Raw genomic sequence first — 22222 nt, forward strand, 5'->3', positions numbered from 1 at the left:
GAGTTTGCAGTCATCCCCTCCAGCCTCAGCTGCTGGGTGCCCCCTCCCACCCAGGCACAGCAGAGTGGGGCTGCAGCACCTTGTGACACCGTGAACATTCACCTGATGGCCATTCCTCTTGGCTCCTCTCCTTTTTATCCTCTTCTTCCCACCTCTGGGTGGGTCTGGGCTGCAGGGGGATCAAGCCAACCCCTCACTGCCATTCCATCAGCTAGTAAGTATTTTTTTTTGTCCGTGGTTCAGGCTCCTGCCCTCGGAGCTCAGCACTTCAGGGAGCCACAGCCCGGTGCCACCTCTGCAGGGAGAGTTTTGCCCTGGTAAAAGAAGGCAGTGACACTCTAGAGGGAGCTGAAATCTCTGTTTTTCCTAGTGGAGCACCTTTCCCCTTGCTGGCAATTGGTGGGGAATGACTACAGCAGCTTCAGCTGTGTTCAGTCACTGGATGGATTTGTCTCTTCCTAGCAAAGAGCTAAGTATAGCCCAGACTCATTATTCAGAGGCCCTGGGTGCTAAGTGGCCCTGGCATCCTTCCCCGGGCTGAGCTGGAGCTGACTCCAACTTCCTGGACCACCCTGGGCTCTGCTCCCTGCCCTCAGCCCCAGACACCTGGGGGTTCATGGTAATGGGAACCTGGAAACCCAAGGAATCCCCACCCAGTGTGGCTGAGTTTCCCCACCAGGTGCTTCTTGAGGGGCTTCTGCCCTCCAGCAGCATCCTGGCTCCTCGCCTGCCTGCACTCAGGTACCTGTTACCATCAGTTACAGCAGCTCCAGACAGGTTTATTGTAAATACAGGTGTCTGGGGTGGGTTTTAGAAAACTTATTCTAATCTTGTCTTCATCATCTGCTAATGGTAAGAAACCACAGACCCTAATTACACCACCTGGTGACAAAAACCCTTCCCTGCCTGGTGGCTGCCCTGGCACCCAGTGCCTGCTGTGCACAGCTCTGCAGCTGCTGTGGCCAACAAAAAAATGAGAAATACAAAACCAAACCAAACCAAACAAACAAACAAAAAAAAAAAAAAAAAAAAAAAAAAAACAAACAAAAAAACCCAACCAACCAAATAATAAATAAAAAAACCAAACTAAGACCCAGCACTTTTAGGTGTAATATCTCCCTGCAGCACAGGTTTCCCACCTGGGAACTTCCCACTGGCTCCTCCAAAGCATCTCTGCGGGCTCCAGGGAGCACAGGAGCCAACAGAGACCTTCCCTGGGGACAGTGCCACCATGCCTGCTGCCCCTCACCCCTACCTCCTGCCTCCCAGGAGCCCCTTTGTAACTTCTTTCCTATTTTCCAGGTGGCCGTGTGTGCTGTGTGCCTCAGGAAAAGGGGATAATGTCACCTCCCTGCCCTTCCAGGCCTGACCTGGGGCTGCCAAGCCCTCCACGTGTGGGACTGAAAAACAATATCCCTGTGCTGTCCCCTCTGCTCCCTGCCCAGATGCCTGGCAAGGTCAGGGTTGAACATTATCCCCACAGGGACTTTGTCACTCTATAACTTCTCTCCTGCCTTTGCTTTTTCACCCAGATTTTTTTTTTTTTAAGCTGTTTAGATACTTCTCCACCAAGGGGGTCCAGCAGCCCCTGGTGCCTTTGGCCACTTGCTGCACGAGGCCAGTGTCACCTACCTGATTATTTCCACCCTAATTATTTCTCTTGAATGGGGAGAATCCCTCCTGCCCCGAAAGCTCTGTGCCAGTCTCCCCCTGCCCATAGGGGCCCAGACAATCCATCCCACAGCTGGGAGCAGCACGGAGCCCTTCACAGACTGAAGAACCCTGTGAGAACCAAGGCAAAGATCTCGGCTGGAGCAGGAGAGGGGCACTGCAGGCACCAGCACTGTGTCCCCGTCTGCTCCCGGGGAGGCGCCAACCTTTGCTTCCCTCGTTTTTCCTTTCCAAAGAGCCACTATAAATGGAATTCCTTCCTTGTGGAACAGCACACCCAGGACAGAACTCAGTGTGAGCTCTAATACATCCCACCAGGGTCACCTGGGGGAGCAGAGGAGCAGAAGGGACACGACTGGTTGTGATGCACGCTCAGAAACTCAACACCATTTTTTTCTTTTTTTTTTTTTTTTTTCTTCCCCCCCCCCCCCTACCGCCCCTTTTTTTTTTTTTTTTTTTTTTTTTTTTTTTTTTTTTTTTTAATGTTCATTTCCTAAGCCTCAGGTGCTGCGCTCCCCCCACCCCCTCCCTTTTATCCCCCCAGTCCCTGCCCTGCGCGCTCCCTGCGCGCTCCCTGCGCGCCGCGTAGGAGCTGCCCGCGCCCCGCCGCGCCCCATTGGCCAGGAAAGTTTAGTGCCGGCAGCTGATTGGCTGAAGGCGGCGCGGGGGCAGCCGCGGTCGCCAATGAAAAGCGGCGGCCGGGCCGGGATCGCGGGAGCGCTGGGGACGGAACCGAACTCGGGACTGTGCGAGGTGGGGACGGGACGGGACGGGACGGGACGGGACGGGACGGGACGGGACGGGACGGGACGGGACGGGACGGGACGGGACGGGACGGGACGGGACGGGGTCCCTGAGGCTGCTTCCCCCTTCCCTCCTCTTCCTTTGCCCGGTCAGGCTGCGTTAGGCTGCGTGCGGAGCGGGGGTTCGGACTGGGAGCCATCCGGGTTTCATGGTTCTGATCCCAACATCCCCTCACCTTCCCCTCCCCTCCGGCAGCCTCTGCGCTGGGACAGCGGCGGGGATGGTTCCGATGGTTCGGTACCTGCGTGGGGAGCGCCCGCCCGGCACCCCGGGGCTCTTTGCAGCCTCTGTCCCTGTCCCTTGTGTTTATGGGCTCTGGTCCGGACCCTCCCGAGGCACCGGGACTGAAGCTCCCCGGGGGTCCGGGGCTCAGGGCAGGGTGTCCGGGCAGTGTGTGATGTGAGTTACCCAGCACTCGGGGCTCAGAGAAGACAGAAGGATCTCTGAGGTTCTTCCTCTCCCTCAAGAGGGCAGATCCGGCCGGGCTGTGGCTGTGGCTGTGCTGGCTCTGCCCAGCCTTGCTTCTTTCTCTACAATGAATCTACTTCAGCAAAGCTTCGGCTGGAAAAACAAAACCAGATGCTTGGTGTCTAAATGAACTGGTTGAAGGCTCTGCACACCACTGCTCTGAGCTGCTGCCCCCTCCGAGCCCCTGGGAAGCCTTTGCACCTCTGCCACAGTGCCCTTGGGTGAGCAAAGCAACCAGAATAACCCAGCTGCCCTCCTGGCACGGCCTGAGGCTGAAGGGAAGGGATTTTATTTGCTAAATAAAAAACATGTGGAATGGGCCGTCAGGGAGCAGCTGCTCGCACGACCTTCCTGGTGGTACCTTTGTCACTGCAAAATTAGGGGATGAGTTCAACACCTCCTGCCAGCTCTCCTCGGTTTCCATAGGGTTGTCATCCCATCTCCTGCTGCCAGGAGAGTCACCGTGCCAGGACTTGGCCTCTCGGGGTCTGCCAGGGCACAGGGGCACCCCTGACCCTTCCCGGGGGATGGCGCCCCTGGCCATGAATTTCTAGGAGGGATTTCTTGCCCGTGCTGCCCTTGGAGGTCCCTCCCTGGTGGTCAGGATGGGAAGGTCAGCCTGTCTGTCGTCACTCCACCCTGTTAGGTCTCAGCTGTCCCACTACTGGATCCCCAGGAAAGTTTGTTTGTTTGTTTGCTGGGTTTTGTGAAAAACTGGGTGCTCCTCTTGGGTTGCCCCGGGCAGATGTTGGTGTTTGGCAGCAGAGCTTGTGGTCTGGGTGGCAGGGATGTCCCCTCAGCAGTGTGATGCTCCTGCTCTCTGTGTGCCCTGCCTGAAGTACCTGATGCTTCAGGTGGGACTGAGGGATTCCTCCCTTCCTTGCCCCCCTCTCCTGTCCCTGCTGTCCCCATGGGTGCTTGCCAGCAAGGACAGGCTCCCCCTGTGTGGCACTGTGAGGTGACCCTGTCCCCATGGACTGGGCAGTGGCCAGGGCTTGGTGAGGACATGCTGGGAAGGTCATCTCTGGTCTGGCATCCCTCAGGGTGCAGAGCAAGATGTCCTCTGCCAGCAGGTCCCTGTTGCTGGTAACCCTTAGGCATGTCCAGAGGGTCCTGATGGCCACAGCACCTCTGGGTGCCAACTGGAGGCCCTTGGGAAGCTCTGCCCAGGCCCCGGGTGAAGCCCAACCCTGCAGGAGTGAGGACTGACCCTTCCTCAGGGGTGACTGCAGCTCTGGGTTGAGGGCTGAGCAAATCTGTGCTATGGAGCAGAATCCCCCCCCTCCCCAGCTAAGCTGTCCCTGTGCCAAACCCATCTCCCAGGAGCTTCTGGAGCATCATCCCCAGGGGATGGAGCAGGGAGGGCACACAGCAGCACATCAGGGGGCTCACAGTGCACCCCAAAAGCCTTCCCAAGCTGAGCAGCTGGGTACTGAGCTGCCCTTGGGGAAGCACAGGGGATGAGGCCTCTGCTTCCATTTCACTTCCATCTGGGGAGGGACCAGGTCTGGCTGGTGGCTGCTGGGGGGTGTCCCTGAGTCCTCATCACCTGAGCTGGAACCAGGCTTGGCAGTGTCAAAAAGGAAAAGTCCCAGCTCGCTTGCACTTCAGGAGAGGTATGGCATGGCATAATAAAAACAAGAAAGTCCTACAGGCCCTGGGTCACTGTCTGAATAATATCTGTCCGGAGACAAATGGGTGTCTTAGGCTGTTCAATTTCCTGAATCCTGAGCAGGGCACTTTTTCTGGGCATGGGGTGGATTCCTGTCAAGTTTTAATTTGGCTTGGCAGTGTCACACAGGCAGCTTGAGCAAGTCAGGGAAGGCAAGTCTGGAACTCATTAGGGCTTGTTGCAGGGCCCTGAAAATGTGATTTTCAATCACTGTTGGGTTTAATTATTGTTGATGTCTTGCCTAGCATATTATGGGATTCTTTCTGAGGAAATTAAACCAGCATGAGTGGGACGGCATTCTGTTTGGCAAATGGATTGTTTAGATTAAATTCTAAATGGAGAGTTAAAATCTGAAACAAAGATAAAGCGTGATGGCTGGCATTTTGTGTGCTGCTGGAGTGGGTTCAGCTGGACGGGGCAGGCAGCAGGGTTTGTGTACTGTTCTCCCTAAACTCGGCCCATTTTTTTGTCAGGGGAAGAAAATAACCCACTAAGCTAAAAGCCCCATTCGAAGCCAAGGTAAAGTTTACTCAGTTAATGCAAATTTTGGTTCTTTAAGGTTTTTCTTCCTTCAGTTCTGCAGCGTGGGGGTTTGCAAAGAGGCAGAGCAGGCAGGGTGCAGGGCAGGAGGGCAACAGCACTGCTGCTGTGGTCACCCCTGGGGACAGGGGGCACGGAGACACTGAGCAGCTGGAAACTTGCCTTGGGAAAGGCCAACAATTCAGAGAGAGAACTCCAGGAGTGAACTGGAGGCTCAGCTTTTTAATGCATTTTATCCTTGTCCCTCAGTCGAGGTGTGCAGGACACCCAGGCTGGATGGAGCCCTGGCTGTGTCCCCCAGCACTGTGTCTGGTGATGCTCTGCAGGGCTGGGGGGATGCTTGGCCTCAGGGGAAGATGCTCCCCTCCCAAAGAACGGGGTTATGCCCAGAAGTAGGACACATCTGCAACATCTCCATTCTGTCCACAACCACTTCCAAGCAACTTGGACACTTCAGGGTCTCCCATGGTTTTGTGTAAAGCCTGTCAGTAACTGCAGAGCCATTGCAGCTCTGTTTCTACCAGTTACACCACAGAAAGTAATTTATCTCTTCCAGACATCTTTCATGGTGGTGATTTCAGGCTGTAGCCTCTGCACAGCCTGGCAGAAGCTCAGGGTCCATCACTTCTGTGTGAAGCTTTTAGATGGGCAGGGGGTCTGCTCCCTGTGACAGGAGGGGTCTGGGGGGTGGCTCTGGCCCCCTGGGTACCCCCAGCTGGAAGCTGGTTTGTACTCCTGGGACTGAACCCCTGGCCCAGAGCAGGGTCAGGGCTGGAGCCCTGGGGAGGAAGCAGCTGTCATGGGAAGCAGATGTGGATCCTAATGCAGAAACCTGCTCAGCTCTGGGCCTGTATTTATAGATATGAAATCATAAAGCAGCCCACGGGTTAAAGAGCTTATTTTGGGATTTGGACTCGGAGCTAAATCGAGTCCCATAAAACACAGTTTACAAGATACAAAATCCCTCGTCCTGCAGTGTTGGGAGTGTTTAAGATTTTTTTTTTTCCCCTCTATTTAAAAAGGAAATATTGTATTTCAGCCATTCAGGAAAAGACGTATTCGGATGTCCTAGCCTGAAGCTATTGCTCCTTTTAAAGATGGGTCTCAGAGAAAGGGAAAGATTTTGGGGCAGCTCTTTGTAAGTTTTGGAAGAGGAGAAGTTTCCTGGTGTGGTTACCACTGATCACATCCTCTCACCACCTTGCCTCCTCCAAACCCTTTGGCCTCGTCCCTTCAGCTCCTGAAAGCCTCTGCCCTGCTCCTGGGGGGTTCTGTCCCTCTGCAGGGGGGACTCTCTCCTCTTGCTGGGTTTGCTCTCTGCAGGTCTGTGCCCATCCCTTTGTCAGTCTGATGCAGAGCACAGTAAAGCAGAACTGACACGAGTAGCAGCTTCAGGCCATCACCAGCTACCAAATGAGCTCAGACTCATTGATTTGCTATTTCTGAAGCCCTAGAAACGTGCCACACCAAAGCACCTCACCTTATTTCCCCTCTGGGTGGGAGGGTAACTTATGGCAAGATTATAAAGGTCCAGTGGAGGAAAAAAAATATTCTGTGTTCCTGTCACCCCTGCTGCCAAGTCTGCTTGGACAACCAAAGAGCATCCACGAGTGCCAACTACAACAGGGAGTGTGGAGGAGGCCAGCCAGCTCCTGTCAGCAGTGGGTCTTAATCCAGTGACCCAGTATAGCCACTAGTTTAAGTGACCTGGTCTGGATCTGGACACTGGGGATGGGACCACAGCCCCTGAGGCTGGGGTGACAGCTTTGCAGGAGCTGGCAGAGGGCTCTGGGTTTGCTGCCCCCTTTCCTCTTAAACACTTTGTGCCTAATGACATTTTACTGCATTCTTGCACAGCTGGATGAGCCTTCTGGGTTTTTGAGGGGTTTGTGGAGCTGCTGCAGGGAAGGTGCAGCACAGAGGAATGGGGAGGAGGAGGAGGATGGGTGGCCAAGCACCCTGCTGCACCCTGCCTTGGGGCACATCTGCACCTTTCCTGTGTTTGGATCCTCTGCTGGTCATGCACGTAGCAGTAGCAGAGCTGAGGAGGTGTTTAGGAGGACCTAACCAGTGGTGGTGTACAGAAATGTGATGGGAGCAGGTCCTGAAGTGCAACAAGTCAGTGCAGTGAGGGGACCCTCCCATTCCTGGTGACAATCCAGCACCTTTGGAGCTGGAGGTGGGAAGGAGGGAGCTGGCTGGCTGGAGGTGACTGATGAACAATGAAACACTTATCTGAGCACTCTGGAAGTCAGCCCAGCTGCTGTTCAATTAAATCTGGTTGGATTCTTCCCATCACACACACCTACTCCCTCCCTTGGTTTGGTAAGTAGGACCACGGGTCTGTAGCACTGTCTTGCTTGTGGAAAAATGTGTTCATCTTATTTTTCAAAGTTTGTCCTTATCATTAATTCACACATTGTTAGTGGAGAAAGGAATGCTGCCAACTATGTGCTCCAGGAGGAGTGAGGCATTTGCAGAGCCTCTGGTTCTGCTGTGTTTGTCATCCTGTAGGTTGGGACCTGGCAGCTCCACTGGAATAGTTCCCTTGGATGTCAGTGCCTCCCCCTGTTTTTTGTGTTGCTAAAATAAAAGATGCTTTCTATCTGTAAAAATGAGAAGAAAACAAATCTAAACAATGCTGTGGTACTACAAAAGTGGATGTTTGCCCTTGCAAACCCTCCCTAATGAATGGCTGAGCAGTGGAACCAGAGGGGGCTGATCCATCTGAGACTTCTGCACCTTCTGCTCCAGAAAAGGATGAGCCAAAGCAAACCCTGGGGTGCCTCAGGCTCAGCTCCCTGTCCTTCCCCTGGAACCAGGGGTATTTCATCCCCCCACAGCTTGTTTGCTGGGTTCCAGAGGTGGTACCTGCAGGTTGAGCCCTCGGCTGCTTTATTTTTGGGTCAGCTGCACCTCTTGTGCTGGAGCACCAGGACATGCTCAGGGCTGGATCCTGAGGAACAACTCCATAGAAGAGCTATGTGGAACTTTTCAGCTTTCCAGTGATGTCTGTTGGGGGTAATTTTTGCCCAGAAGTGGGAGAGGCAGGTTCAAGCAGAAGCAGGTGATCCCCAGCCTCAGGGAATTTATGGAGGGGTTTCCAAGATGGAAGAGCAAGGTAGGAGAGTGCTGAGGGGGACAGATTGCCCATCCAGACCAGGAATTAAGGGGCTTGAGGCCAAGCTCTGGAAAGGAGGTTTCAGCCACAGGAAAAGGGAGAGGGTTGATTTGGGTTCTCCTGCATAGTAAAAGGAACTTAGTCTTTTGGGACTGGAAGCAATTGTTTAAATAGCTGAACCAAGCTGTAGGGTTTTTCAGCCATTTCCATCCTGCTGGGATGTTGAGGCTGTGTTTTTAGTGCCTTTGGTGTTTACCTGACATTCTGGACCATCATGAAGTTACATCCAAACTTAGGTTTGGTTTCTTTTTATTGCCAGGCATGTCTCTTGCCCTGTGTGGCTGCAGAGCTGTGCTGGGATGCAGGCAGGGATGCAGGCAGAGATGCAGGCAGAGATGCAGGCAGGGATGCAGGCATCTCCAGGGGCTGTCAGTAAGGGCCTCATTTGAGCCATCACCAGATTTGTTCTACTGCTGTGAAGCTTTTGCCAGCAGAGGAACCACTGAAGGGGAAAAACAGTCTGGATAATTTGACCAGATCACTAAGAATCTGATTTCTTCTGGTCCATGTGCTTTTCAGCCTGAATTAGGAAATGAAAACAGGACTGAGGCTGCTTGACACTGGGTTACTTGTTAGCTCAGAGTGGCTCTTACCAAGGTGACCTGTTCTGTAGGTACCACAGAGCAGTGTGGGAGCAGAACCAGGGCAGCTCTGGTTACTGGGGGACTTGGGGCAGCAGGAGGGGATCCATTCCTTGTGAGCAAACCAGGGTTCTGCCTGCCCTCTAATTCTGGGCTGTCTCATAAGGTGGGTGCCTTGGGCTGGGCACATCAAATGGTTGTGTTTAAGACACCAATCATAGCAAATCTGCCCTGCTGGACCCACGGGAGGAAGGAAAATGCAACCAAAGAGGGATTTTTGTGTAGGCACTGAGTCTGGCTTTATTCCTGCTTTCAGCCAGCACGCAGCCCCTTGGATGTGTTTGTGTTTTGCTGTTGGGCTTGGCTGACTTTGGTCCCACAGCCCATGTAAATACTGCTCAGCCCTGACTGACACTCAGGTGCTTTTCCAGAGCCTGCAGTGCTCCCCCACCATGGTACCGGTACCAGTACTGGTACTGATACCTCTTCTGTTGGATGTCAACACTTACACACCAGTTCCTGCTAGCCTGGCAGTCTGTTAGCTCCCTGTAATTATGCAGCTTTGCTCTATTCTGGTTAAACTGTGACAGCCAATTCATAGCTCCCCATCCTTACCCCTCAACAACTGTGCTGAGCAAACACGTCCCACCCATGGGAGTATCAAATGACTTCTCCCTTTTATTTTGTTCAAGGGACTTGGTCTCAAAGTCGGAGTTGTTAATCTCTAAAATCCCTTCCATCTGGAGGGACCCCACCCAAAGCCTCCAGGTGTCCCCAAAGCTTCCCTGCAGCCCTGCCCTGGCTCTGGCTCCTTGGGGTGGGGAGTCCAGTGCCAGCACTGGGGCAGGGGCTTCCACGGGGTGTCTGCTGTGGGTGCTGGAGAGCCATCTGCCCACGAGGAGAGGTGAAACAAGGACCTGGGCTCTGAAGGGCTGTTGTGAACTTGTAGTAGCTTTTTGGAAACCAGCTTTTCCTCTTCCCTGCCTAAAAAGGAGGAGAAAACATACTTGAGGTGGTTACGTGTCTCCATCGCTGGTTTTAGTCTCCAAATAGGGTGTTGTGCAATCGGGGCTTTGGGGATCCAGAAAGCTCTGCAGAAGCCCTGTTGGCTGCTCCCTTCTGGGGCAGCTGATCCCAAAAGTCTTTTTGGAGGCATGGTGGTCACTGCTGCTGCTGACTGAGGGGATGTCCCCTTCTGGCAGAAGCTGCCCTGTGGTTTCCTGTGCTGCTGCTGGTGCAACCATCCTGCCAGGAGGCTGCTTGGCCTCTCAGGGCAGTGCTGTCCCATCTGCAGGACAATGGCAAGCTCAGTTTGTGCTAAGATCAAGGCCACTTGGACTTGCAGGAGATGGGAACTAAAGGGCTTCCAAAGGAGTATGGTTCAAGCATCCCTGATCAGATAAGCATCTCCTTCCTTTGGTTACCAGCCTGCTGTTACAGGGACTGCTTTAGCTCTGGAGCTGGCTCCAGTTCCCTGTTTCCACCTTGTCTGTCACTTCACCAGGTCAGTGCTGTGGCCTCATGATGTGCAGCGTGCTGCTGGGGGTCAAAACTAAGAGATCATATCTGCCCTGACTCTGTGCCTTGTGCACAGCTGAGCAGAGATGCTCTAGGGAGAGCCTGAGAGCACGAGAAAGTGAAGCATTGCCAGCAAGCAAGGGACCACGTGTGCCTTATGCACCTTCAGCAAATTCTTCAGCTGGATGGTCCCTCACAACAAACTCAACACCCCAGCTGCTCTGTGGCTCATGGGGCAGAGGGGTCATTGGCCAGGGTGCACTGATGGTAGAGCTGGAGAACTTTGTGGAGTCTCTGCTGAGCTGTGAATGGATCAGGATGGTGGGGCTGGACCCAGACCTGCTCATGACTCTTAAGGAGGGCACGATCTCTCCAGACTTGCCCTGGTAGCTCAGTGCTCCATTCCAAAGGAGTCCTTAAACTCTGACCCGAGAAGGAGCCATGCTTGGTTTTCTCCTTGTCACTTGTCATTATAGTCTCTCTATATTCCAGCCCCTGAGCAAACCTAGCAGTGTCAGAGCTGGCCCTGCCCCTGGCTGGTGTCAGAGTGAGCCATGGTATTGCTGGCGTATGCCCAAGATCATTCAGAGCTGGTTTTGTGGGTAGAACAGCCTCAATTTCCTATCGTTTCACTACCTAAGAATTTCCTCTGCACTGACTTGCTTTCTCTCCTTTAGCAGCAAGAATGCTATAAGACATAAAAAGCCAAAACAGAAATCTTAAGATGCACTGTATAGCTAGTCATGGTGAGCAGAACTTGCTTTTTGTCCAGGAGCTTTGTTGACACAGGCTTTATTTTTATTTTTTTTTAAAAAAAAGGTATTACAAATATCTTCAAATTTTTTATCTTAAACTTTTGCATCTCCTTGATTAACACTGATGATGGGCTTGGGCATAGGTGGAGTCAAAGGCAGCTGGTGAGCATTTGTTTCCCATTATCTTACTGGGTTTGCGGTTTTTTGCAGTGTCTTGTGTCTTTTAAAAAAAAAAATTTCCTTTTATGCATACTTGAGGAGCTGCGAGGAGAAGCTCCATATCTGGGCAGGAAGTCCTGCTGACCAGGCAGCCACTCCTGTTATGTTTGGCCCCTGCACAGAGATGGAAACGAGCACCTCAAACCTCCCTGTGCTCCTGAGGATGCAAGGGGTGACGCCGACCTCCAGACATGGTGGGCTTGGGGAGCCACCCCTGGCCTTGGAGAGCCTCTCAGTTTTCATATTGCTTAAGGATAGGACTTGGTTTGGTGTCTGGGAGCTGGGTGACAGTTGTTGGTGTGTAACCCAAAGGCTGGGCTGTCCTGTTGGTGCCAGCGGGTCTGGGCAATGGCACAGTAACAGTGGGTTTAGAGAAGAGCTGAGATTTGCTCTGTTGAACCTGATCCACTGTGCTGTGTTTGTTTGGGCTGAGGAAATGTGTAACTGGTGAGACAAAGGCAGTTCCTGGGGTGCTGGAAGGGATGCAGTGGATACTGCCTTGGGCTTCAGGCTGAGGCAAGAGCAGCTAAACCTGGGCCTGGGGCATGAAGCAGAAATCATATTTGGACCAGTAGAACAAATTACCCAGTTGAATAAACTGCCAAAGCAGGGTGGTTCTAGCACTGAAGTGATGAAGGGGAAGGCTGGGTTGTGTTTCAGTGGGGAGGTCATGGGCTGGTGGCCCCCCAGGTGACTGAGTTCCTGCACTGGCACTTGGAGACTGAAGCATCAGGTTGCTGTGGTGGGGCTTCATGTGCTGCTCTTGCTACTGGCAATGCTTTTCCCTTTGTTTTTCCCCTCAGATGCAATGAAACTTTTCCAAATTAGTTTATTTAGTCCACATGTTTGTATTTTAAGTAAACAACCACTCATTGTCCCTTGCCTATACTCAGCTTCTGTCTGGGTCCTTACCATCAGAGGCAGAAAGAAAGCCCCATCAGTTGGTAGGTACCTCTCACACAGTTCCAGAGCTTGCCAGATTGTTAATGGCCTGTGCTGGAAACTTAAATGTCTTTATCTGTTCTGGAGAGCTGGCACAGAGCCGAGGAATCAAATGTTCTGTTTTTCTGGATGCTAGGAGCAGGGGAAGCAGGCTAAGACATTTTTTTAAGAGGTATTTTTCTGAAGCCCCAGGGTGAGAGGTCTTTCTGAGAGCTCTTCCCTGCTGCCTTTCCTGCTCACTGCAGAACCCAGCACCAGAGGCATGGGGACATGGCACCTCCATACACCTGAACCTGGGGGACCAAGGAGGTGGAAGCTGCAGAAAGCCAGTTTAGTGGCAGGTTGTGGCAGTGCAGCTCCACACCTCACTGCCTCAAAGCTCTGACTTGCGCAGGTTCACGTGAAATGTATGAGCTGAACCAAAATAACCTTAAAAAACAGCAAGGGCTGCAGGGGCAGCGGTCAGACGGTGTTTGGGAGGTTTGAGGCTTCATGGGCCATGAGGCATGGCTGAAGGACAAAGCACTGTAAGCACTCTGTTCTGGGATGGTCTTTGAGGATAAAGCCTCTCCAGCTCCCTGTGCTGTTTTCCAGATGTCGGGGAGCCAGCCGCCGGCGGGAAGAGCGGTGCCGTGTCTGCGCTGCAGAGGGACCTGCCCGGGCTTCCAGCCACATTCCTGGAGGTAATGGCTTGGCCTGGCTGGGCCCTGCCCCAGCACCAGCCCTGGGGACCTGCCCATGGTCAGGCTCCAAGCACCCCAAGAGCAGAGACCTGCAGAGCCCTTGGGCAGGGGTGGAGAGGACACGTGTTGGGTTGGGACAGCTGCTGAGCTGGGAAGATGCTCGTGTCCCCTGCTCCCCATTACCCTCCTCCCCATCCCCTTCACCCCATTCCCCTGCTTTTTCATTTTTTAGGGGTGCAACTCTCTTTCACAAGTGCTTAAAGCCAGTGTTTCAAGCTTTAAAACCCCCCGGGCGGGTTTTCCCTAGCATTGCCTGTGTCCCTCTGGGCAGCACCCCAGTGGATGTTGCTGCTGCCTGTCCCCAGCAGCCTGACAGCTGAAATCCTATGCTCTGGAGACAGCTTGTTATTTGATAACTTTGTTTCCAGTTTTTCCTCTTAAAAATCTAAATTTGGGTAAATAGCCACCAGTATCAGCTGGTGTGGGAGCCAACTGGTTCCGTGTGCTCAGCTCTGGGCAGGGGCTGTGGGCTGCAGCCCTTCCTGCACACCCAGAGGGGAGAAACAAAGGGGGCTTTGAAGGGAAGGCAGCTATCCAGATGTCATTAATTAGAAAAGAATTAGTGCCCTCTGAGGCTGTCTTGCAAAACACCAGACTCTTTTCTGTGAGGCTGGAGAGGTCCTGTGTGCTGAGCAGTGTTCTCCAAAGCTGCTGGCTGTGCAGAGAGGCTGCAGGAGGCTGCAGGCTCCCCAACTGCAAAACAGGCAATTGGGTGAATCACTGATTCTTTTTCAATCAGGCCAATTAAAGGCTGGGGTGAATCCTGCTTGTTCCAGAATCCTGCTGGTTCCAGGACCCTGCTGAGATGCTGGGGGTTGTATCAGAGTTTGTTCTTTTTTGCTGTCAGCATTTGATGGGAAAGCTGGCCAGCAGAGTGGCCTTGTGGGGGTCCTCACTGCTATAATCTAAAAGGTAGACCCTTAAGTATCAATTCCTCTTTTTGCAGTCACTTTTTTGTGTGCAGGTAGAGCTCTGTAAGAGGGGGGGCTGGGGAGGGTGGTCTGCATTTACCCTTTGGAAGAGGCGGGCGCTCCGTGGCTGAGCACTCAGCAGATGCTCTCCCTTCTCACCCACAGGAAAATCTGCAAGTCATGCAAATGCAGCCAGGAGGATCACACCCTGAGCTCAGACGTGGAGGACGATCGGAAGATCGGGAGGCTGCTGTCAGACTCCAGGTACTCCTCACTCACTGCCCGGGTCAAGGGAGGGGACGGTGCCCGCATCTACAAGAGGAACCGCATGATCGTCACCAACCCCATCGTCTCACGGAAGGACCCCACCTTCAACACCATCACCTACGAGTGGGCTCCCCCGGGGCTCACCCAGAAGCTGGTAAGATGATCCCCAGCACACCTGGGGGGGAGTTGGCACTTTGTGGAGAACACAGCTCAGCTTGGAGTAAGATCAGGGGAAGTGCCAGAAAAGCATCAGGTTTGCCTCCCGGGGCAAGGACGTGCGTAGCACTTTGTGTCTTGGAAAAATGTAAATAACCAGAGTAGGTAAGGGAGGGGAATGGACTGCCTTGAGGTTTTTATAGGTTTGCTTACGTTTCTCAAAGTCTTAATGGGCTTTAGAACTTGAAAGCTCACTGCTTTGGTGAAGCTCGTGTCCAATAAAAACATTGCTGAGGAGAGATCCCATCTCTGCTGCCCTGCCAGTCCTACACAGCCTGTGCAGCCCAGCCAGGCATTCCCAACCCCTCTGCTGGATGTGGGAGCCATCTGGGGGTATCTGGGCTGGGATTTTGCCCTCTCCCCAAGCACCCCTGGAGGGCACCATGCAGGCAGGAGGCTCTGCAAGCTGTGGGACACACACAAAGACAACAAGGTAATTCCAGAGACCCATCCATACTTCTAAAGCAACACTGGTCTGTCTCCACTGCTTCTCCCAGAAGCTTGGCCCAAGCTGCTTGGGTGGCTTGTTTGGGCAGGAGTTGGCCCCAGGCTTGGGAATCCCTTTGGAGAGGGAGATCCTACCTTGCCTGAGGAGCCTGAGCTCTTCATCATCTGGGTGTGAGGCTGTCCTAGCTGGCTGGGACACTTCCACTAACCTGGAGGGTTTTTTAGCAAACACTTCAGGAAATTACGCTTCAGTCTGTCTCAAAAGCAGAGAAAATAAATCAATGTGAAGAGAAGTAATGCTGCATCTCAGTCAGCACTGTGTTTGTCAGTTATTTTGTTCAGAAGAGGGCTGTACTGATAACAGCAAAATAACTCTTGTCTTTCATAAATAATTTTCTCTGCTTGCTGAGGCAGTAATTTAAAGACAACTGGGAGTAGAAAAGGAAGATGGGGAGCACAGTTCCATGTCAGGATCCAAAAACAAGCCCCCAATCCCACCTCCCCTCCTGTGCCTGATTCCCATTGCTGTGGGAAGCAGTGGAAGTGGTTTTGGCATGGGGAGGTGTTAGCCAGCAGAGCAGTTCCTGAGGGAGAGCATTTAACTCTGTTGTGGTACCAAAACCATTCTATGTTACTCTGTCATTAGTGGACAGCTTTTGCTCTTCAAATTAAACAAATAATTTAAAGCTGCTGAAAATTGCAACCAGATTTTTTTTTTCAAGGAGAATCAGGGAAACAAATGTTGAATTGCAGCAGCAGACCCAAGAGGCAGACTGGTTATTTCTTCTTAGAACTTGTTTGCCATCCCACCTTGGAGGGGCAAAGGAGGAGGAGATGCATTCGGGCCTGGGGTGCTAATTGATGCAGAGCAATTAGCTCCAAGGAGGGGCAGGACCCAGGGTGCAGGGGAGCTGAAGAGAGCCTTGATAAAGGGTGAAGATCAACTTGCCATACTTTTAGGAGGAGTGTTGGACATCAGCCCTCCTCAGGATTGTTCAGAAGGGACTGGGGCCAAAAGGGTTTCAGCCTTGCTGCCGTGACTTCCTTCTGAAGGCAGGCTGGAAGCTTGGGGTGGAATCCTGCAGGGATCTTGCTCTGCAAGGCAGCAATCTGGTTGAAAGTAGCGGAGGTGGAAGCTGCCTTTGGAGTTGTCAAAGAGCTGATGAGTTGTTTAGTGTTGCTCAGATTCTGTATTAAGAAGACCATGCTGAGCCAGACTGCGTACAGTAAACGGTTAATCACTCCTCTGCTTTTCTTAAAATTCAGTTTTTCAAATGCTGACCAAGTAAGAAGCAAATTTAATGCAGCTGGATGCTGGTCTTTAAACCGGAATGGCCAGGAGCCAACTGGCTGCCCCTTTGCTCTTCACACTACAATAGGAAAAATGCCTCGAGTGGGAAACTCCCTTCCCTCAGCACCCGGCCAGGAGTTAACTGTGCAGAGCCCACCTCCCCAAACACTTGGGGGGGATCTCACAAGATCAGGGTTTGCTCTGCTCTTGAGACAGGGACCAGGGGGCCAGTGAGCCAGGTGAGCAGGGACTTGCTTTGGGAGTTTGTTGGGTTTACTTTGCAGGTTGTAGCAGTGACCAAGGACCTTCCCTTTGCTGCAGAATGGCAGAGCTGGTGGCTGTCACTGTTACCTGCAGACTGCACTGCTATCTGGCTGCTTTTTCCTATATTAGGGTTATATTTTTAATTGATAAGAGGGGATCTTTTAGTATAAACTGCTGTGTGCAGCTCACAGGCACTCTGGGGTGCCCTTGGTGCAGTCTCTGACCTGTTCCCAGAGCTCTCCCAGTCCTGGCAGAAGGCAGCAGGAAGCTGGCTGGCCTCAGGTTTTTATGTTTGTGTTTCTGGTCTTTTCAGCAGCCTTGTGGTCAAATTACCTGGAACAGTGGTGTGCTAGTGCCAGCAAGGGGGGGGATCTGGTGCAAAGTAGTGAAGCAATTCTTTGCTGCTTTGTTTTTCTGAGGAGTCTGGATTGTTTTTAAAAAAAAAAACCCTAAATTGAAAAAAACAAAAAAAGTCTCTAAAAACCACCCAACCTGTTTACTGAGGATGGAATTAATAACAACAGCCTGGCTGCTGCTTGCATCTGATTAAGTTCAGCTTTTTAGTTCTGAAGAGTAGAACAGCTCAGAGGGGAAGGGGCACGGGCATGTTTTCTGCCTCTGCTCCATTACATGAGCTGAGCATTTGTCTTCAAAGCACCAGTGTGAAGAATCATGGGATAGTTTTGCTTGGAAAAGACCTTTAGGATCACCCAGCCCAACCATTAACCCAGCTCTGCCAAGCCCACCACTAACCCTTGTCCTTCTGAGCCATGTTTACAGATCTTTTCAGTCCTTCCAGGGATGGTGTTTTTACCACCTCCCTGGGCAGTCTGTGACAACCCTTTCAGTGAAGAAATTGCTCCCAATCTCTAATCCAAACCTCCCCTGGGCAACTTGAAGTTGTTTCCCTTGTCTTAGCACTGGGAAGAAGAGACCAAGCCCTCCCCTCGCTCCACGTTGCTGGTGGGGAGCAAGCAGGTCACCCCTCAGGCCTCTTTTCTGCCAGAGGAAGGTGGTGCTGCCTGCTGGAGGTGCCTGGGGTGGGTGACCGTGGGTGCTCTCTCCATGCCAGGCCATGCAGTACATGGAGCTGATCCCCAAGGAGATGCAGCCGGTGGCAGGGACGGACGGGGCGCGGTACCGGCGGCACCAGCTGGTGAGGCAGCTCCCGCTCTACGACCAGGACCCATCCCACTGCCAGGGCCTGGCCGAGGGAGAGGTGAAGCTGATGGAAGACTTTGTGAAGAAGTACAAAGCTGAAGCTCTGGGCGTCGGGGAGGTGGCACTGCCAGGCCAGGGTGGTGCCAGGAAGGAGGAGGGGAAGGCTCAGGATGAGAGCATCGCCGGCAGCAAAACCCCCGAGTCCAACGGGGCTCTGGAGCCCACGGAGGGCATCTACGTAAGTGTGCTGGGATGGGCTGGCAGGGGGGCTTGGAAAGCTCTCAGGGTCAGATTCGGTCTCAGCTAGAGAGGAAAAAAGACAGCACCAGCCAGGGTGACCTGTGCCTGGTTCCTGATGCTGCTCCAGGGCTTCTCCCAGCCTGCTGCTCTGCTTTTCCCAGTTGCCAGCATGGGAAAAAGTGCTGCTCAGCTGCCCACAGTGTGCTTTGGTACCCCAGCAGGACCCCTGGTGTGGTCCCAGCAGGACCCCTGGTGTGGTCCCAGCAGGACCCCTGGTGTGGTCCCAGCAGGACCCCTGGTGTGGTCCCAGCAGCCCTGCTGAGCACAGGGGCCATCTCAGAGGCTGGGTTATCTCCCTGCTTCTGCAGCAAGAGCTGTGCTGAACCACCATGGAAAGGGAATCTTCCAGACTCGGAGAGGTTGGGGGTGACATGTCCCTGGGTGACCGAGCATCAGGTGCTCAAGAGCAGAAAGAGTTTTCCTGTGAGTTAGTGAGTGGTGGCTCAGTCTGATGAGTGCCAGGTAGTGAACACAGAGATGGTGCTCCCAGGGCTGAGATGGCTCTGGAGAACTCTGTACAGACCAGGCACGTCTCTGGCCATAAAAACTCATTTCCACGGGGTGATGACTGACGTTCCCTAGCACCCTTTGAGATTCTCCCAGCGCTGTCTGGAGAGGCTTTTTGCTGAACTTATCATAAAATATGGTGAGTGAAAGATATTTTGTACTGTCCCTCGTCAGGGTGACTTGCAGCAGGGGATTTAAAGCTGGAGAAGAAGTGGTGTCTGAGTGTTTTCAAGACAAGATGTCTCTAGCCATTACTGCACTGAGACTGTAAGATGCTAAGAGCAGTTTTCATTCCATATTGGGTAATGTCTCCCCTCTGCTATGGCCTTTTCTATTAACTCTGACTTTCAGAGTCCAGTGATACAGTGAAAGTTTTTCACTATTGCAACAAAATACTGAATCAGACAAAGAATTTTAAGCCAAGAAAGGAAGGTTTCTATTAAACTCATTAATAAAAGTCATCTTGGCAATAGGGGTTTATTTAGACTGCAAGATTGTCCTTCCAAATAAATACATAACTGTGATGTTACTCTCCATAGTTTAAAGCATCATTTTTCTAGAGGCACTCACTGAAAAATGGAGCTGTTTCGATAGCAGTTTGAAAATCCATTTTGACCAGCACTCTGCACAGCTCAGCTTCAGTGGGGGTGCTGGAGTTTCTGGCCATAGTGAGCTCCTCTTTCCCTTCTAACAGAACACTGCCAGCTTGAATTTGATCTCCTGTGCACAAATTGCTGCAGCTGACCTGATAGGAATGGACTGTGTCCCAAGATCTGGAATGTTCTGAACTTCCAGAAGGGCTTCTGGCCTTGACAAAATGTTTTGCTGTGGAAGAATGAGCTATAGTGCTTTGCTTTGTCATATGTGTGAGGCTGAAATAAGCTCCAGGAAGACCAAGAATGAGTGTTAAAGGGACTGAGAATCTGAAGTTCACAAAGCCAGCAGCACTGGAGGTGTTAATGCTGTTGATGTGTTCAGGGCTACAGCATAGATGAGAATAGATCAGGAGTGGAGGTTTCATACCCATATGTCTCCTAAAATGTGGGTGTTAAACACTGTGTGTGTTCCCAAGCCTGAGGAAGCTCCCCGGAGCCTCCCTCCAGTGCTGCCCTCCAAGAGGTGATGCCCAGGGGTGCCACCAGCTGCCTAGGACCCTTCCAGGGCATGGAGTTTGTCCCAGTCCTCCAAGACCTGCAGGGCTGCATCAATGAGGAAAGCTTTTTGAGAAGACACAGTGCCTTTGGTTGAGGGGCAGAGAGGGAAAGCGTGGTGCTGAGTAGCTCATTTTGGAGATCCTGACTGTCAAGGATGTTGTGCAATGTTTCATCATGGAGTCCATTAGAAGTAGAACACAGATTGGAATCTATTAAATACCAAACCTTTTTATCAGCCCCAGCAGCTTGACTTCACCCTATTTCAGATCAAGGTGGGAGTCTGATATATAGATTTATGAATATCAGGCATGGGGGGAAAAAAAAGGAAGCAAAACCAAACCACAAAACCATCATCACCCTTGCTGTAGAAGATAATAAACCCAGAAGGCACCCGTGCTGCACCCAGACACAAGCTGGGATGTTTGTGTGGGCTCAGTGCTAGGGTTGTTAAACTTTATTGCACACTCAGGCTGTGTTGAAATTGGTGTGTAAAGGAAAAACGTGCAGGGCCAATGTAAATCACCATGAGAGAGGTGTCTGAGCTCAAGCTCAGCTTTTTGAGCTCTTCTGGGCTGCAGACAGGGGCCCATCCCTGCAACGAGTGTGTCCTGAACGTTCTCCACTGAGCGCAGAATCGTCTTTAACCCCCTGAGAACTGGAAAGCCTCCTGGTGTTACAAGCCACTGTGTTGGAATCAAACCAAACCCTGATCAAAATCAGCCCTTGTCCCAAAACCCTGGAGGCCTCCAGTGCTGTGAGAGCTCTGGTGATGCCCGGGGAGCTGCTTCTGCGGGAGCTGTCACTGCTAAACCACAGCCAGCAGAGAGAGCGAGTTGGAAAAAAGCTTAGGAGAGAGGGACACTTTCTTGGCCAACACCTCTGGTAATGCTGCTAATAAAGTCTTCACTCCTCTCCCTATGCCGTAGAGATGTAAAACGAGTACTGAGCTGCAATCCCATCTTAAGTTTGAAGATCTGCTCTTTATTTAGTGTGTAAATGGCAGGGGGATAGAGGTTATGCGGCGCTTAGGAAAAGCCCTGTGAAGAACTGCCATGGAGAGAAACAGCAAAGTTGGGTTGTGGGTTTGGTTTTTTTTTTAACAGTTCTTGTTGGCAAGGAAGGAGGTGGGAGTTAGGAAGGCGCCGGTGTTTGTTCTGGCTGTGGGGCTGCAGGGCTGGGGGGTTCTCTGCAGTGGGAGGGGGACACGTTGGGGACAGCCCTTGAGTCTGGAAGGGTCCCCGTGATGGGGTGAGCGACAGCAGAGCCCCGTGCCCCGCTCCCAGCCCCCACGTCTCTCCACAGCGCTGCGAGGCCTGCAAGGCGGCGGTGCCCGGGGACTGCCCGGTGGTGTACGCAGACAGGGCCGGGTACTCCCGGCTGTGGCACCCATCCTGCTTCGTCTGCTGCCGCTGCGCCCAGCCCCTCGTCGACCTCATCTACTTCTGGAAGAGTGGGGCAGCCTGGTGCGGGAGGCACTACTGCGAGAGCCTGCGCCCACGCTGTGCTGCCTGCGATGAGGTACGGACCCCCAGGACCCCTCAGGGACATCAGCTGTGCCTACAAACCCCTCACACCAACCCACACCTAAAAACAAACACACACCCCAAACCCCCTCACGCCAACCCACACCTAAACCAACCCACACCCCCAAACCAACCCAAACCCCCTCACGCCAACCCACACCTAAACCAACCCACACCCCCAAACCAACCCAAACCCCCTCACACCAACCCACGCCCCCAAACCAACCCACACCCCCAAACCCCCTCACACCAACCCAGACCTCCCAGGGCTGCTCTGGGGAGCTGGCGGTACCTGCAGAGAAGGGGCTGTTAATGGTAGGGTTGTTCTGGTTGGAAAAGACCTTTGAGAGCATCCAGTCCCTCACTCTGGTGTTACTGGTGTTACTGGTGGTCCCAGCCAGCTCTGGGCTCTGTCTCAGCAACAGCCCACCTCAGCTGCACTGACAGCCTGAGGGGTTTCAGCCAAAGCAATCCTGTCCATTTTATGAACCCCTTCCCAACGCCTGCCCTCCATGGCCAGCAGACCTGGTGGGAGGCATGGAGTTCTCCCAGCTCTGCCTGGCAAGGTGGTGGAAATGAGCAATGGTCTGTCTGTCTGTCTGTCCCCCCTGCAGCTCATCTTCTCAGAGGATTACCAGCAGGCAGAGGGCATGGCCTGGCACAAGGAGCACTTTTCCTGCCTGGAGTGTGAGACGCTGCTGACCGGCAAAGCCTTCGTCCTGGACACCGCTGGCCTCCTCTGCATCACCTGCAGCAAGAGCAGACACCTCTGAGCAGGGAGCAGCTCCCCAAGTCCCCCCAGAGCTGGGGAGCAATTCACCAGAAGGGGAAGGTTTAAAAAAACAGAAAAACCAACCAAAAAAACAAACAAAAAAAAAAACCAAAAAAAAAACCCAGAGCCTGGCTATTGACTTTCAAGCAACCAAGTGCCCCCTTGCAGGCACTGCCTCTCGGAGGAGTGTTTTGTGGGGAGGGAGCAAAGGAAGCTCCTGACATCAGCATGTCTGACCAGGAAGGACAGCAAAGGGGCTTCTGTGGTGTTTATCAAGTCTCTCCAAGCTTCTTGCAACTAAGATCTTGCAATAGT

At 52.7% G+C, this 22222-nt stretch overlaps 1 protein-coding gene across 1 annotated transcript; it reads left to right on the top strand.

Annotated features, from left to right (window-relative positions):
• Nucleotides 1-2355: 2355 nt before the first annotated feature.
• Nucleotides 2356-22007, top strand: LMCD1 (LIM and cysteine rich domains 1). The gene is made up of 6 exons (XM_071756381.1): nucleotides 2356-2424; nucleotides 12946-13034; nucleotides 14171-14426; nucleotides 17563-17889; nucleotides 20915-21130; nucleotides 21750-22007. Exons 1-6 carry the CDS (start codon nucleotides 2356-2358, stop codon nucleotides 21906-21908), a joined length of 1116 nt encoding a protein of 371 aa, XP_071612482.1. The 3' UTR covers nucleotides 21909-22007.
• Nucleotides 22008-22222: the final 215 nt, after the last annotated feature.

Source organism: Heliangelus exortis, chromosome 12 (genome assembly GCF_036169615.1).
Source record: "Heliangelus exortis chromosome 12, bHelExo1.hap1, whole genome shotgun sequence".
NCBI classification, from domain to species: Eukaryota; Metazoa; Chordata; class Aves; order Apodiformes; family Trochilidae; genus Heliangelus; species Heliangelus exortis.

Coding starts and splice junctions, on each gene's coding strand:
- LMCD1 (XM_071756381.1), top strand. CDS start 2,356: ATGAAAAGCGGCGGCCGGGCCGGGATCGCGGGAGCGCTGGGGACGGAA. Junction 17,890..20,914: donor AGCCCACGGAGGGCATCTAC/GTAAGTGTGCTG, acceptor GTCTCTCCACAG/CGCTGCGAGGCCTGCAAGGC. Junction 21,131..21,749: donor GCTGTGCTGCCTGCGATGAG/GTACGGACCCCC, acceptor TCCCCCCTGCAG/CTCATCTTCTCAGAGGATTA.